This window comes from Xyrauchen texanus, chromosome 17 (genome assembly GCF_025860055.1).
Source record: "Xyrauchen texanus isolate HMW12.3.18 chromosome 17, RBS_HiC_50CHRs, whole genome shotgun sequence".
Classification (NCBI taxonomy): domain Eukaryota; kingdom Metazoa; phylum Chordata; class Actinopteri; order Cypriniformes; family Catostomidae; genus Xyrauchen; species Xyrauchen texanus.
Window position 1 is genome coordinate 35,748,352 of NC_068292.1, and position 17,168 is coordinate 35,765,519.

The 17,168-nt window shown below is 36.7% G+C and overlaps 1 protein-coding gene across 2 annotated transcripts in view; it reads right to left on the reverse strand.

Annotated features, from left to right (window-relative positions):
- LOC127657711 (RNA-binding motif, single-stranded-interacting protein 3-like) overlaps window positions 1-17,168 on the reverse strand; it is a 189,590-nt gene that overhangs the window by 13,451 nt on the left and 158,971 nt on the right. For both annotated transcript variants that reach the window (XM_052146554.1, XM_052146553.1), the window contains exons 9-10: window positions 14,616-14,709; window positions 8,809-8,859 (exon numbers count right to left, since the gene is read on the reverse strand). In XM_052146554.1, coding sequence (XP_052002514.1) covers window positions 8,809-8,859; window positions 14,616-14,709 — 145 coding nt within the window. The remainder of the gene's footprint in view (window positions 1-8,808; window positions 8,860-14,615; window positions 14,710-17,168) is intronic.

Below are 17,168 nucleotides of genomic sequence, written 5' to 3' on the forward strand. Positions count from 1 at the left end.
GTTCTGCCTCTATCCTACAGCTCTGCGCCTGCCGTACATCTGAGCTCTCAGATGCACGAGAGCCTCAAGCTAACAGTTCCCCCGCCCCACGACAAGCTTTCATAATGAGAGGAGGCAAAAAAGAAATCTACGCTGAATAATTCTCCACTCTAATTTAGTCATATCAGTGCGAGACTTAGACAGATGATTAAAGCTGCGCTTGTGTGTATGTGTGCGTGCCTGTGTGTGTTTTCCTTCATTTCCCCGAGGGGAAGTATTCAGAGAGTGAGTGACATTTGTAGAGTGTTTCTGCATCAGTAATATTTCTCTCTCTCTCTCTCTCTTTCCCAATTGGTGTCCCCTCTCTTCCCTTCAAACAACAGCCTGTACAGTCATTTTTCAACTTTAGACAAAATATACATTTATATAAGCTGATTTTTTTAAGACCTGAAAGCCAAAAAATGTCTGTTACCTTAGTTCTGACAAAGACTAGATGACCAGAAACCTCTTTCCTCGATCCTTCCTCTCTGTCCCCAATCCTTGTCCCCTTTCTCCCATCAAACAAAAGCTTGTATACTCATTTTCAACCTCAAATAAAAATACATTCATCTAAGCTGATTTTTTCAGTCCTGGATCCCAAAAATGCCCATGACTGCAGTTTGAAGCCTGAGGTTCCAATGTAAACAAGACAACCAGAAATCTTTCTCTTTCCCCAATTTGTGTCCCTTCTCTTCCCTTTAAACAACAGCCTCTACACTCATTTTCAACCTCAGGCAGAATACATATTCATCCAAGCTCATTTTTTGAGTCCTGGATGACATAAAATGCTTGTGACTGCAGTTTGAAGTCCAGGGTTCCGACGAAAACTAGACAACCAGAAATCTCTAGTGACAACAGAGGAAGGAGAGTTGTTGCCAAGATATGTGAAATAGAGACAGGAAAAGGAAGTTTTGTTTTTGTTTGTTTTTTCCTTTTTCAGGTACCGGCCCTTAACAAAACAGGCTGCCAGGGGAGGATGTTTGATATCAATCTTAAATGCGTTTGTTGCACACACACACAATATGTGGCATGGCATAAGCATTTCCCACCAATTATAAATGCTTAAAGGGACAGTTCACCTGTACATTAAAATTCTGCCATTATTATTTACTCGGTTGTTCTAATGTTGTTCCAAACCCATGTGACTGACTTTCTTTTCTGGAACCAAAGGAAGAAAGTCACAGAAAGGTGAGTAAATTATGACATATTTATTTTTTATTTTTGGTTGAACTACCCCTTGAAGGAAAACATTTACCATGCATTCGCTCTCTCTCACGCACACGGTATGTGCCACGGTAGAACTGCCAATTCCCACCGTTCAAACGGAGCGTTCTTTACAGAGCGGGCTGTGATGGAGCAAAGATAAAGTCAAATCTTTCCTCAAACATGGGCTCCTTTGTTTCTGTAAATGGCAGTGACTAGCAGGGGCTTAGAGAAGCATTCCAGTTCTTTTCTCTCCTCTTGCGTGGTGGTTCCACTTTAAGCGGCTTTGCAGTATTGCACTGCGGTCTTGATTCATTAATGTTCATTTCCAGGATATGATTTGGTTAGGGCGGCTGGGATTCTTCTCCATACTAAAATAGAAAGTAACAGGTACATGGCCCTCTGGGTGGTGCATTGTATGCATTTGCTTGTTGTTGTGTGTATCCTTCTGAAAAGACCAGCATACTGTAGCTACCCTGCTTACAACAATATGAATTTATATGCTGGCCCAGAATTTATGATGGGTTAGTTCTAGTTTAGCTGGTCGACTATGGTCTTTCCTGTGAAGTTTGTTGACCATTATACTCCTGCTGGTAAAAAATAGTAAAGAGGCCTGGTGGGGACACCAGCACACCATACTGGGAAACAGCAATTCAACATATGCTGGCAGCTTTTCCTAAGGGTAGTCCCTAGAATACAGTATGCTATGGTGCTGGTGTCTGCACAAGGCTACTTAACCAACTTAAAGGAATATTCTGGGTTCAATACAATTTTAACTCAATCGACAGCATTTGTGGGATGTTGATTACCAATAAACATTATTTGGACTCGTCCCTCCTTTTTTTTATTTTTTTTTAAATAAAATGTGGGTGACTGAGGCACAATGGACGTGAATGGGAGCCAATCTGTAAATGTTAAAATACACACGGTTTCTAGCCTATAGCCACAAAAGGTAAACAATATGTGTGTTAACATGATTTTAGTGTGATAAAATCACTTACTAACTTTTCTGTCTTCCAATTTTACAACTTTATTGCCATAACGACATATTTTCAACAAACCCTAAAATCCTAAATGACAGTAAAAATTACAATATAAAAAACTCTACAGCTCAAATAATACACAAGTTTTACCAGAAGAATTAATGCAAGTGTGTTTATAAAATTATAAGCTTCACATTTCTGTCTTTAAACCCTCCAAAATTTGTCCCCATTCACTTCCATTGTAAGTGCCTCGCTGTACCCTCAGATTTTGCCCCCTTTTTTTTTTTTTTTTTAAAGGAGGAATGAGTCAAAAATCATTTTTGCAGTAATCAACATTATGCAACAAATGCTGTCAATTGATCTTAGCTTGTATTGAACCTGGTTCAATACAAGTTAAGCTCAATATTCCTCAATATTCCTTTAAAGGAATGTTCCAGGTTCAATACAAGCACGTTAAGCTCTGTCAACAACATTTGTGGCAAACAGTTGATTACCACAGAAAATTATTTTGTCTCGTCCGTTGTTTATTAAAATATATATAAAAAGCAGAAACAGAGGTTACAGTGAGGCAAATAAAACAGAAGTCAATGGGGCCAGTGCATAAACATTAAAATACACACCAACTGTACAACTAATCTGGTAAACACATTAATGCTTGTATTATTTTTTTCACAATAAAATCATGTTCAAATATCATCTTTATGTCTAATGGATATACTTTTGACACAGTGTGTATTTTAATGTTTAAGAACTGGTCCCATTTACTTCCATTCCAGCATTATGTGCTGCATTTAAATGAACAAGGGGCAAGTCGTAGTTACATTTTCTGGTAATCAAAATTATGCCACAAACGATGTTGATAGAGCTTAACTTGTATTGTTCCTGGAACATGAAGCAACATATCCTTTGTCATACCCGCTTGACCAAAAATATCATGCTGGTACACTAGCCTCATTAGATAAAATGTTCTTGTGAACAGCTAGTTCACCGGCTAGACCAACACCAAACCAGCACTAAACAACATTAAACAAAAATGGATATTATTCAGGTCTAAGATGGTCTCTTTAGCTATTTAAATTGATCAGAGGTTGCCATGCATAGTTTAGGAGACTTACTGGAGTTCTCAGTCATAGTCATGTTCCTATGCCATATGGGAAATAAAAATAGATAAATGTTTGCATACAGTAAGGGGACATTCAGATCGAATGCTAGACATACAGCAGAATGTATGTATCTCGAGACATATTTTTAACAGTTGAAGATTTTTTAACATTTCATTCGGTATCAAAACAATGTGCCACTTCTGCACAAGATGCTAAAAAAAAAAAACACAAAAAAAAAACAGCGAGACGTGGCACAAGGAAATAAGATTTTTGTCTAGCGCATGTTAACAGGAAAACAATTGAAAAACAGTGTGGACAGATGAAAAAATACGTTCTATGTGAACGGCCCCTAATAGTGTAGTGGAAAATTCATGCTGGTCTAAATGGGAGGATGGAAAGGGGGGTTTGAGTTTGTTGTATCTGGTATGGTGTATCTCACATGGGACATGCACACAGTATATAACATAATATTTTATATATATATTTATTTATATATAAAACTAGAAGACAGCTGTGCATATATATTTATATATATATACACACACACACACGTAAATATATATACACAGCTGCCTTCTGGATTGGATAATAATGAATATCTCAGCTGTATGGCCAACATAATCAGCAGGTCACAACAGCAGGTGCACTTAAGGTACTGATGTATACTAAAACACACAGCTCAGAGTTTTCCATTGTCTGCTGATCTGCTTAAACCTCAATGCCAGCTCCGGTCTCTATGGTCATGTGTCTCCACGGTAACAAGGTGCCAAATGCAGCGCCGTTCTCCAATAACAATGCTTCCCTTTCTCAGCCACTTTTAATTGCTTACATTCTCTTTGCAGGATCCACAAAAAGAAGAGAGAGAGAGAGAGAGAGAGAGAGAGAGAGAGAGAGAAATGATTTTCTTTGTTTTCTTTCCAGGATTTTCAAATTAGGCAGAGATCATCTCACAGACTCCCACTGCCTTTCCCAGGCAGCTGAGGTCTTATTTGAAGGGATGCCAGATCATTAGATATGAGTGTTTCGTTACAAACACATTTATACAACATAATCATTATCATCAAATCTCCCATCCAACTACACACACAAAGTCTGAAATATCATTATCTAGTAAGACAGACATCTGCCCCCTTCCCTTATCCAGACATTCCTTATCCCTTTCCCTCCCAGGGTTGGGCAACATTCACGGTTTAAGAATTGGCTCCCTTTTCAATTCATGAGTTTTAACTGAACTGACCATGCACTACAATTGGACTTTGAATTGGTATGAAGAGGAATTTACTAAATTGCAATTCTATGAAATTCCACAAATAAACATCTTAGTGGACTGTTTTCTTGAAATAAAAATGATAAAATAAAATGAAAAATAAAATGTGGCATTCAGTCCATGTGTATAGCCTCGGATGTGATCTCCATGCAAGTGTGCTCCTAAATGCGATATATTCTCAGTTGACTTTTGTTTGTGTACTTTTATTTTGAAATTTCTTGTTAAAGTACCTGTTCCCCAGTCGTGTTCATATGTCCTGTTTTCCCTCCATGTTTATGTGTCTGGTTTTCATTGGTTCATTGTTTGATTACTTTGATTCAGTTCTAGTTTGTCATTGGTTTTAGTTAATTGTCTTGTTATCTTGTTTTACAGTTCTGTTTGTTCATTGGCCTTTGTTACCCATGTCTTGTGTATTTAAACCCTCATGTTTGCCTTTATCAGGTATTGTACATGTAACCTTGTTGTTTTGCCCTAGTCTAGTCTAGTCTAGTCTAGTCTAGTCAGTGTACTTGTAACCTCGTGGTTTTGTTTTGCTCTAGCATAGTCTTAGTAGTAGTCTAGTTTTATCATGTTTAGTTAAGTCCTTGGTTTCTTGTTTTTGTTTCTTTCTCTTTAATAGTTAGGTATTCTGGTTTCACATTTGTACAATAAAACTGCACTTGGGTTCGTCTCAACTTTATCATCTTCATCTCTGCCTGTTTTTTCAACATCGTTACACTAAACTTTAAGAACATTTTCTTTTAGCAGATATACACAGTGATATAATACACAGAAGGACTTAAGGTTTTGAAACAAAATGAGGTTGAGTAAAAGAATGTATATACATTTTTGGGTGAAATATTCCTTTAAGACACTCAACACAATTATGTATGTTCACAACTTTGCCTTCACTCCTTGAGTTGCTGAACTGAACTGCTGAAGACCTGGAAACAGCTGAATGAAGCCTTTTTTCAGGCTCTGCCAAAGAAAAAAGCCCTGATCCCAGACTACCTTTGTCCATTTCCAGGGTGGAATGCAGACCTTTGGCTTACAGTAAATCCAAGTTCAGGTAAGAGCCAGGTAGACAATGGGCAGAGCTCCAGACCTTGGCTAAAGGGTTACCTTCTTAATACTTCACAGAGGAAAACACATGGAGAGGTAGTTTGCAAGGTTTTATGTGTTTATTTGCAGAGTGAGACAAAAAGAGAGAACAGACAGTCTCTTCAGGTAGACAAAGTTGTGTCGATGGGGCTCAAACAAGGGATCTATTTATTTGATCCAGACTGCAGACTGACCAGAGGCAGTAGCCTCTTAGAGATGAAGCAGAACTGGAATCTTCATTTACTTACCATAATTTTGTAATGCTGGCCCCATTCACTTTCAAGAGGCATTTTCCCACACAATTGTGGAACTAGAACCTGAACCAAAATCAGTTTGTTGTGGAAATCTACCATTCCGATTAAATTCCAAGAAATGTTTTTTCCAACAGGGGCATGGAAGCAGAAATTTCATTTAAATAAGCTTTGACGTAAGCATGTGATGCTGTTGTGGTGGCGACGCCTGAACTTGATGTGACAACAGCTGAGACAACTCACTTCAAAACATAAACAATGGATGACTCTGTGAAAGATTTCGTATTGATTTTTAACGTTCTGTTTTGTTGTGGAAAACTTCAAATGGACAAGATGTGCTTGTAAGAGATGGAAAACAACAGGAGAGCAAGAGCAGGGAAGAGATGACTTTAACACAACCTTCATCTGTAGTTTTCATCTTAGCTTCTGTCTATTTCAATTTGAAAAGCCTACAATAGCAACAACAACTCAATATTTTAACAAATGTTTTACTAACCAAACTTTTAAAGATGGCTGTCTGTTTTATTGGTTGTCTGCTGGATGATGCATTTTTTGAACAACTAGAAATGTTTGCTGTTCTGACTTCACCCAAATAGTTCCACTTTGCAAGGAAAGTACTGCCTCAGGAGCAGGTAATAAAAAGGTTCCTGGTTTGGTTCAGCTAGTGGTAGAAAAACAATGAGAACCTAAAAGAGACCCAGCAGTGGTACAATTCCCACTGTAAGCAGTGGCAGGGCGTCAGATGAGGCAAAAAAATTTATATACAGTATATAATCTGGCGCCAAATGTTTGGAATAATGTACAGATTATACTGTTTCGGAAGGAAATTGGTACTTAACCAAAGTGGCATTCAACTGATCACAAAGTATAGTCAGAACATTACTGTTATAAAAAACAGCACCATATCTATTTGAAAAGTCATTTTTGATCAAATCTAGACAGGCCCCATTTCCAACAGCCATCACTCCAACATCTTATCCTTGAGTAATCATGCTAAATTGCTAATTTGGTACTAGAAAATCACTTGTCATTATATCAAACATGGTTGAAAGTTATTTGGTTCATTAAATGAAGCTTAATGTTGTCTTTATGTTTGTTTTTGAGTTGCCACACTATGCAATAGACTGGCATGTCTTAAGGTCAATATTAGGTCAAAATGGCAAAAAAGAAACAGCTTTCACTAGAAACTCATCAGTCAATTATTGTTTTGAGGAATGAAGTCTTGAATACAAGCTTGAAATTGCCAAAAAAACTGAATATTTCATACAAATGTGTACACTACAGTCATCAAAGGCAAAGGAAAACTGGCTCTAATAAGGACAGAAAGAGTTGTGGAAGGTCAGATGTGCAACTAAACAAGAGGATAAGTACATCAGCGTCTCTAGTTTGAGAAATAGACACCTCACATGTCCTCAGCTGACAGCTTCATTGAATTCTACCCACTCAACACCAGTTTCATGTACAACAGTAAAGAGAAGACTCAGGGGTGCAGGCCTTAAGGAAATAATTGCAAAGAAAAAGCCACTTTTGAAACAGAAAAACAAAAAGAAAAGGTTAGAGTGGGCAAAGAAACACAGACATTAAAAAACAGATCATTGGAAAAGAGTGTTATGGAGTTTAACCCCATTGAGCTTTTGTGGGATCAGGTATACTGTAAGGTACACATGAGAAGTGCCAGACAAGACAGTCACATCTATGGCAAGTGCTACAGGAAGTGTGGGGTGAAATGTCACCTGAGTATCTGGACAAACTGACAGCTAGAATGCCAAGCAAATCTGTCACTGCTGCAATTGGAGGATTTTTTGATGAGAACCCTTTGAAGTAGTTTAAGTTGCAATAGTAATTTTTCACGGTGTTAATGTTCTGACTATACATTGTTGAATGCCACTTTGTTGAATAAAAGTAACAATTTCTTTCAATAAGAGCAAAATCAGTACCTTATTGCAAACTTTTGGCCGCCAGTGTTTATATTATCAATTTACTGACTAACATGTATAAATCAGATACCTTCAATTGAAAGATTTGTCTTTTTTCTTTCATGGGAGGTACTTATTAAATGAAGTAAAACATGTGAATGACTGAATGACAGGATCATACATGATGTGACTCAATGAAGAAGTAGAGGATTGAATTCCTCTACACATACTGTATTAGGTAAGAAGGAGTTCCTGTACACAAGTGGGGCCCTTCATTCATTTATAAATGTAGATGGCACTGCTTGATTGTTTGTTTACTCTATTGACAAGTGTTGAATTGGTCACTATAACACATTGGCAGTTTTCAAGTAAATTTTAAGAGAAGATCTGTGTACATTCCCAGCAAATAATAATAAAAAAAAAAACCATGAAAAAACATATTTAAACCTACTGCAGTCTTTCATTGGATTGATTTTTCAATACTGATTTACATACTTGCCTCCCCAGAAAATTCCATCACAGGCCATCACTGATTGTAAGTGCCTTACTGTAACCACAATTTTTGCCTATTTTTATTTTTACCTAATGAGGAATGTGTACATTTTTTAATCAACAATATGCCACAAATGCTCTCTACTGAGCTTAACTTGTATTGGACCCTGAATATTCCTTGAAACACCCGGTCCATGACCTCTCATTGCTCCTGCAATTACTTGCTCGGCCACAAAGGGGGCAAAAGTTTTAAAGAGCTGTGGCATTTGTCTGCACTCTCAAAACATTTCTATCTTTCACAAAGACAAACTAAAATCACTCTCACCTTGTCTCATTCCTCGCTATCTATCTGTTTTCCTAACTATCCTTTTACACATCAAAACACGCACGTGCGGGTTCACACACACACACACACACACACACACACACACACACACACACACACACACACACACACACCCCAATATAAATTAACTCCTCCTGAGCGGCACTTACCGTAGGTTGCATAACGTACTGTTGGTGAGGCATCCACGACGTACTCTGGACCTGTGGGCGGAAACCAGCATTTCTTAATTTTACTCCTCAACCCCCTTCTACTCCTCTCCACACGCTGCCTCGAAGCCCCGATTCCCTCAGAACAGCCGAGGCAGGAGCGAGTAATACAGTGTGATAATTACACAGGGATAGGAATTCTACAGACAGCGATATTGCTTCCTAATTACAGCGCGGCGGCAGCAATTTCATCATCTTAGGCTGGCTTAGCCCCCAAAAATCTTTCCTCTCATCTTGCTGCCATTGTAATTCTCGACACATATCTTTCGTATAAAACATTATTCTGTTTAAGACACAGCACAACATGCTCATGCATGAGCAGAAAATAAGCGGGCACTTATTGTCTGAGGGCATGGATTTATACAGTGGGGTCCAAAAGTCTGAGACCAAACTGAATTTCTGCAATATTTTAAAAAGTATTAAACCAGTATAAGATAGTTTGCTGATCTTAGCGGGTTTAATATGGTCCAGTTGGTCTCCCACCCTGGCCAATCCGGTGGTCAGCTGGTTTACCTGGTCAGCCATCTGGTCAACAAGCCAAGTGCCGAAAACTCCTCTAAAGCAAACAGCAAACAGACCAGTCTGATCAGGCTGGAAGACCAGCTAAAACCAGCACCCCATCTGAACCTAATTTCAAAAGGTTTTTTCCCCCAAAAATATTTAAAAGAGAGAAAGGGTTATTACTAGTGCTGACAGCGTTAAAGCGGTAACGCATGCGATTCATTTAAAACGTTTAACGCGTTCATTTTTCTTAATCACGATTAAGGCATGTACAGATTTGACATTAGATTCTGATATTTTATTCAGATCCATATGAGTTGTAAACACTGTTAGAGGGCAGAACCCTTGCAATGTGTTAAGTGGGGACATTACACTCGTACACACTAAAAACAAACACACAACAGCAAGTCCATGACAATGATCAAGTGCTGGAGAAAGAATCTCTTGTTAAACTAATGCTGAAGGGACTTCGTGGGACTTCACTGAAGTCCTCCATGCGTCTTTTTTGAGTCAGCATTTTACAGACAGTGCAGCTAGTTTTTCTCCCTGTTGATGTTCCGCTCAAATTTAACATAATTTTTACTTTGTAACTGTTGCCGCTGAGCTTTTGAAGTGTTCAGATTAATTATCTTTACATTGGAAGTGTCACCGCTAAAAGCAGAACAAGATGTGCTTTTCATATGAAGTTCAACGTGGTGCTTGATGCGCTGACACGAATCATGTGCATTCCAAATCTAAACTGAGGGTTTAATGCGCATTGCAATGAATACTAGTTGTTTCAATCAGTCAACATCCTAGTTAGAATTAGGGAAATGTTTAAAGTTACTCGATTTGGAGCTATTTTAGTGAATTTCTGTCTTTATACTGTGGAGTTTGGAAAATGTTAATAAAGCATTTTTGTTACATACTGTATTGTTCTATTGTGTTGTTTTTTTTTTTAAAAAGAACAAATAAATTTATTCTGAAAGGAAATAAGTGTATATATATATATATATATATATATATATATATATATATATATGAGTCAAATTTACTACTTTTACAATCTGAGATTAATCGTGATTAACTATGAAAAATGATTAATTAACATGTTATTTTATCTACTCACAGCCCTAGTTAACACAAAATATTATTAAGAAAAAAAGAAAAAAAAAGAAAAGAAGAAATGTTTAAGACCCTGCACTTTTTTATTTCAAATTGTTATGCTGGGTTTGACCATATAATTATAATATATTTCATGCCTACAGAAATTATTTTGATTATTCAATTGGGTGACAACAATAATAAAAAAAAAAATTATTCATGTACATTTTTATTTTTTCTAAAATTTTAAAGTTGATGATAGAATTTGTTACAATCAATATTTAGAAAAATGCTAAAAAGAAGCATTTTCACTAATTACCAGCACAAATTCATTCTATTATAGCAAAGTGAGACATGAAATACTAATATACTCTGAAATTCATGTACATTTGTCTTTTTCCCCAAATTATGATTCTGATAATACAGGTGAAACTCGAAAAATTAGAATATCGTGCAAAAGTTCATTAATTTCAGGAATTCAACTTAAAAGGTGAAACTAATATATTATATAGATAAATATATATATACTCATTACAAGCAATGTAAGATATTTCAAGCCTTTATTTGATATAATTTTTATGATTATGCCTTACAGCTTATGAAAACCCCAAATTCAGAATCTCAGAAAATTTGAATATTGTGAAAAGGTTCAGTATTGTAGGCTCAAAGTGTCACACTCTAATCAGCTAAACACCTGCAAAGGGTTCCTGAGCCTTTAAATGGTCTCTCAGTCTGGTTCAGTTGAATTCACAATCATGGGGAAGACTGCTGACCTGACAATTGTGCAGAAAACCATCATTGACACCCTCCACAAGGAGGGAAAGCCTCAAAAGGTAATTGCAAAAGAAGTTGGATGTTCTCAAAGTGCTGTATCAAAGCACATTAATAGAAAGTTAAGTGGAAGGGAAAAGTGTGGAAGAAAAAGGTGCACCAGCATCAGGGATGACCGTAGCCTGGAGAGGATTGTCAGGAAAAGGCCATTCAAATGTGTGGGGAGCTTCACAAGGAGTGGACTGAGGCTGGAGTTACTGCATCAAGAGCCACCACACACAGGCGGGTCCTGGACATGGGCTTCAAATGTCAAGCGTCTTACCTGGGCTAAAGAAAAAAAGAACTGGTCTGTTGCTCAGTGGTCCAAAGTCCTCTTTTCTGATGAGAGCAAATTTTGCATCTCATTTGGAAACCAAGGTCCCAGAGTCTGGAGGAAGAATGGAGCGGCACACAATCCAAGATGCTTGAAGTCCAGTGTGAAGTTTTCACAGTCTGTGTTGGTTTGGGGAGCCATGTCATCGGCTGGTGTTGGTCCACTGTGCTTTATTAAGTCCAGAGTCAACGCAGTCATCAACCGGGACATTTTAGAGCACTTCATGCTTCCTTCAGCAGACAAGCTTTATGGAGATGCTGACTTCATTTTCCAGCAGGACTTGGCACCTGCCCACACTGCCAAAAGTAACAAAACCTGGTTCAATGACCATGGTATTACTGTGCTTGATTGGCCAGCAAACTCGCCTGACCTGAACCCCATAGAGAATCTATGGGGCATTGCCAAGAGAAAGATGAGAGACATGAGACCAAACAATGCAGAAGAGCTGAAGGCCGCTATTGAAGCATCTTGGTCTTCCATAACACCTCAGCAGTGCCACAGGCTGATAGCATCCATGCCATGCCGCATTGAGGCAGTAATTAATGCAAAGGGGCTCAAACCAAGTACTGAGTACATATGCATGATTATACTTTTCAGAGGGCCGACATTTCTGTATTTAAAATCCTTTTTTTTATTGATTTCATGTAATATTCTAATTTTCTGAGATTCTGAATTTGGGGTTTTCATAAGCTGTAAGCCATAATCATCAAAATTATATCAAATAAAGGCTTGAAATATCTTACTTTGCTTGTAATGAGTCTATATAATATATTAGTTTCATCTTTTAAGTTGAATTACTGAAATTAATGAACTTTTGCACGATATTCTAATTTTTCGAGTTTCACCTGTATAATTTGAAATGCAAAATATATACGCCAGCAAGAATTTATGCAATTATTAAAGCAAAAGGCTTACAAATTCTAATTCTAAAATTCATGTAAATTTGTCTTTTATTCCCTAAAATTAGTAAGAATTTATTATAATTTGTAATGAAAAATAGAAGTATTTTCACTAATTGTTAAAAATTATATTAATTGCCCTTTTGGTGAAATACATGCCAGCTCATATCCGTACTATTATTACATCAAAAGGGCAACATAACGAATACTAAGAAATTCTGAAATTCATGTACTTTTGTTTTCTTTTTCATATTTTATATTTTTGGCACTAAAATTAGTGTATTAGTGTAATATATGTTAGGATGAAACATTTTGAAAAATGCAAAAATGGAAGCTTTTTCAATAGTGGTCTCAGACGTTTGTACATTTTGTTTTTAAAGGTGCACTCAGTAATTTTTTTCGTAATTACATTTTTTTCAAATCATATTTATAAAACCAGGAGCACTCACATGGGATGAAGAGTCCAGTCATATCAGCAACCTTATAAAAGTTGTTTTATTCTACATGGAGAGGGCGACCTCATGGGCAATCAATGGGTTAATATCACATGACAGTCCGAATATTATGAGCTTAATCTCAGTACCCGTCCTACTATAGGACACTTTCACTCTTTGATTGAACTAATCATGGCTAATTATGAATAGTGAATTTCTATGGCATCAGTAACTGAAAACTATTGTGTTAGAATGTTTCCGCATCCATGCCCATAGGTGTCAGTGTACGTCCAAGACACATAGAGAACATCTAAGGATACAATATCCAAGAACATAATGAAAAAATTACTGAGTGCACTTGTAAGCTCTCATTGTGAAAGTGTGCTTGAGCTATTGTAGGTGTCTAAATTTATATTCAGTGTCCATTTGTGTTGTTCTAGGATGAAAAGCCTTTGGGATTTGTTCATCACTGTGATCTGCCTCAGGCATCTTTCTCTCTAAACACACTAAGTCCACTAAGATGTGTAAGCACACACCTCGCCTCTCTCTCCGACTGTTAAAAGATTCATGTGCCCCCCACACCCCTCTCTCTCTTTCCCTCTGTCCTTTTACCAGAGAGGGAAACTGTTGTCTCTCGTTCCATTCTCTCAAAGTTCTAGGGGAGAAATAAAGGTAGCGCAGCATTGATTTCCTGTCAGCTCGGGTTTGAAATCGTTTTCGTAGGTTCACTCCAGTTTGCAATTTAAAATTAATTTGCAGGCCAGCAGGGCGCTTTGCACATGATATCGCTAAATTTGATTGAGAGATAACCTTGCTGGCATGTGAAATGTATCACATCAAATGTGCAGCCGGAGCTTAAACTAGGACTAGCGCCTCTCTGATCAGCGTGGGTGGTTTGTATACAATATGTGTGATATGCTTGTGCGTGTGTGTTTTTACGTGAGGTTCTCGTGAGGACGTAAGTTACAGGATCTAAAGGGCTTAGCTGTTCTCTAAGCTCAGCGATGTTTTGTTTAGTTTAGCTTAGCTTAAGCCAAATCAATAAAGGATGCTTATTGTCACTGTTTGCTCACTCTGTTTCAATGCAGGGCTGGAGAAGAGCGTTCATACATTTCCTATCAAAACAGCAAACATGGAGAGAGATGGAAAATATTCTATACCACTAAGTGTGCCCCTCATATATGTGTGAAAGAAATTGGCCATGTGTATTAGGCATTTAGGATGATGTTGTTGTTATTAATGTATTTGCGTGTTAAAGGCAAAGTTTGTATTCTTTGGTTGTTAAATACTTTCCCCTATCTCAACTTAATATGCAGAGAGAGACAACTATAAGTAAGCCATTCATACATTGAATTTCCCGATGAATGTAAACACTGTGGCACCGTGGTGCTACCAAAACATTGCTCTGTTTGTACATAGCAATATTGGCTCAACCAATGGCGTCATTTTGGGGCGGGACTTTCAGCTGAGCAATGAATGATGGGGGGAGTGTTCAGGAGTGTTTATCTTTTAACTCAAAAATGGCCAGTTTTTATGGTTAGGATTAGTCTATAGCAATCATAATAAGCTTGATATAAAATAATAGTAGTCTATGAGATGAGCTTATTCAGATATCTAAGTAAATGTATGTGTGTGTGTGTGTTGCCTACAGCGTGAGATCTTTCTGATTAGTGTATGCTGTAATCTTACCTGATATGTGGAGACTGGAGAGGCGATGAATGGAGTGATTGACGTCTGGGCGATCATGCGGTTTGTGGAGATGCTGTACGGTGAAGAGTAGAACCTGAAAGATACACAAACACACATACACACCATTAGTGTTCCTTTAGTGGTATCCGATTATTTGAACAACTTTTACCTATATTGTTACCACAGAACTTGTATGAGGTATAGGAATATATTTGTGTTGTATGAGATATCTACACATGTTCCAACAACATCCTTTATCCAAAATAAAAAAAATAAAAACTAAATCAAAATATTTAACTGAAATAATAATAATAAAAAAGTAACATAATTGGAAAAAAAATTCATGATGGCAAAAAATTAATAAAAATAAATAAATAATAATTATCACATATATATATATATATATATGTGTGTTAAAAATGTTAATCGATTGACAGCCCTAATATATATATATATTAGAATGTAATGCATTTTAATTATCTGAATATTTTATATATATATATATATATATATATATATATATATATATATATATATATATATATATATATATATATATATATATATATAAAATATTCAGATAATTAAAATGCATTACATTCTTGTGGCAGAAGAGTTAATCATTGATAAGACAATACAAAAAGCGGCTTTAGAATACAGTGTATTGTTTACTACCATATTATTGATCATAAGTCAATCATTGTCATACAGTTCACAGCAATCCATTTCACAAGTGAACTTGTCAATAAGTTCGAGATTTATTATGAGGGCTTGTTTAAGGACCCGTCAATTTACACCTACATCAGACATCTCGGGTGTGTTGCGTCGTAAACATAAAATGTTTAGGTCACTGTGTCGAGTTAAAAATTGTTTAATACTCAATCTTTAAACACATCTTGAGATCCCTTAGATCGCATTTGCCCTCCTTCGAGTGTTTTGAACGCAAGAACGTAACGCATGTTTGTGTTGTTCTGCCTAATGAAGTGTTTTCTTCACTGTATAAACTGCGCGTTTCTCATAAAGCTGAAATTTCACTTACTACCCTCTGGAGTAAACAGGTGGTACTACAAGCTTGCATTACTCAGGAATCTTCCTTATTATGGTCCATGGGCATTAACGTGTTATTTTTTGTAAAATTAATCGCACTGAATTAACGCGTTAAATCGACAGCCCTAATATATATATAATTTCAATTTAATGTGAAACCTTTAAACTTACTTAAACGTACCTACATGACATGAAGTGTTCTAAAGTGATAATGTTATTTTTGGCAGCCCTAAAATGCTAAAAATGTAATTAACCATATACTGTATATCTTGACTTAACAAACCTAAAACTAAACTGAATCTAGAAAAAAAAAAAAAAAAAAAGAATAAAATTAAAAAAAAGAAAAAAAAAACTAAATTAACACTTCCAATCTTTAACAACCCGACTCCTAACAATGCACACTATAAACAAATATAAACAGTAAATAGTATCAGGCTTCCACATACACTGAGCCTTCTAAGAGACATACATCAAGCAGAACTAACTGCATTTCTGTGTGTTCTCCGGTAACAAAATTACACATTCATGTGTGTATTCATGTGTGTTTATCTGAATAGAATTGTGAATGTTGAGCCCTCCATGTCAACTGAGCTACAATGTTTTCCAATAGCTTCAGTTCTCGAGTAGGACTTTATTTATCACTGTGTACCTAGTGCGGACATGTTTCATCTGCAAGCTCTGTTGCTAGGCTGTATTGATCGGCTTGTCTGGAAGCTGAGAAATAGAGCGTGGGGAGAGAAACGTTGTCTGCCCCAGAGAGCTCATGCTCCTCAAGAGCTGTCACTGTCATGGAAGATGACATGAATGAGAGAAGAGCGTCACATGTCCAGGAAGGACAAAGATGTGACAATCTTTGAAGCAAGGTTAATGTGGAGGCTGTTGAGGGTTTTCTCTACACACCAGTTTATTTAATTTTCATTGTGCTGCACGCTATCTTTTATTTTTATGGCATAGCCCTGCTCTGCTGCTATTTATGCCAGCAATCAGATTCATCCTGCTGACATTGAGATGACACGGCATATTCAACAATTAAGAAAAATGTGCAAACTCGCTATGTGGGAGAGGTGACGGAAAAGGGAAAGTAAACAAATAAAGCATTTTGACACTTTACAATAAGGTTTATGTTAAATGGCTATTTCATCCCAATTTTTCATTCTCACCATCATGTTGCTCCAAACCCATATTACTTTATCTGCAGAACACAAAAGGAGACACAAGTCCTGTTTACAGGAGTTGATCAATGATTTGATTTGATAGATACTTAATTTTCATTCTAATCAATGATTGTTACATTTATGTAAAATAGGAAGTGATTAAATGCCTTCAGATGAATTGGACTATGATGTAATTTATTGATTCATGACACTTTGGGTGCTTTTTTTAAGCTTTAAAAAGAGTCACGATCATCTGCTATTTGTAAACAGAACAAATTTGAAAATTTCTCTTTTTGTGTTCTGCAGAAGAAATAAAGTCTAATGGATATGGATCAACATGATTATGAGTGAA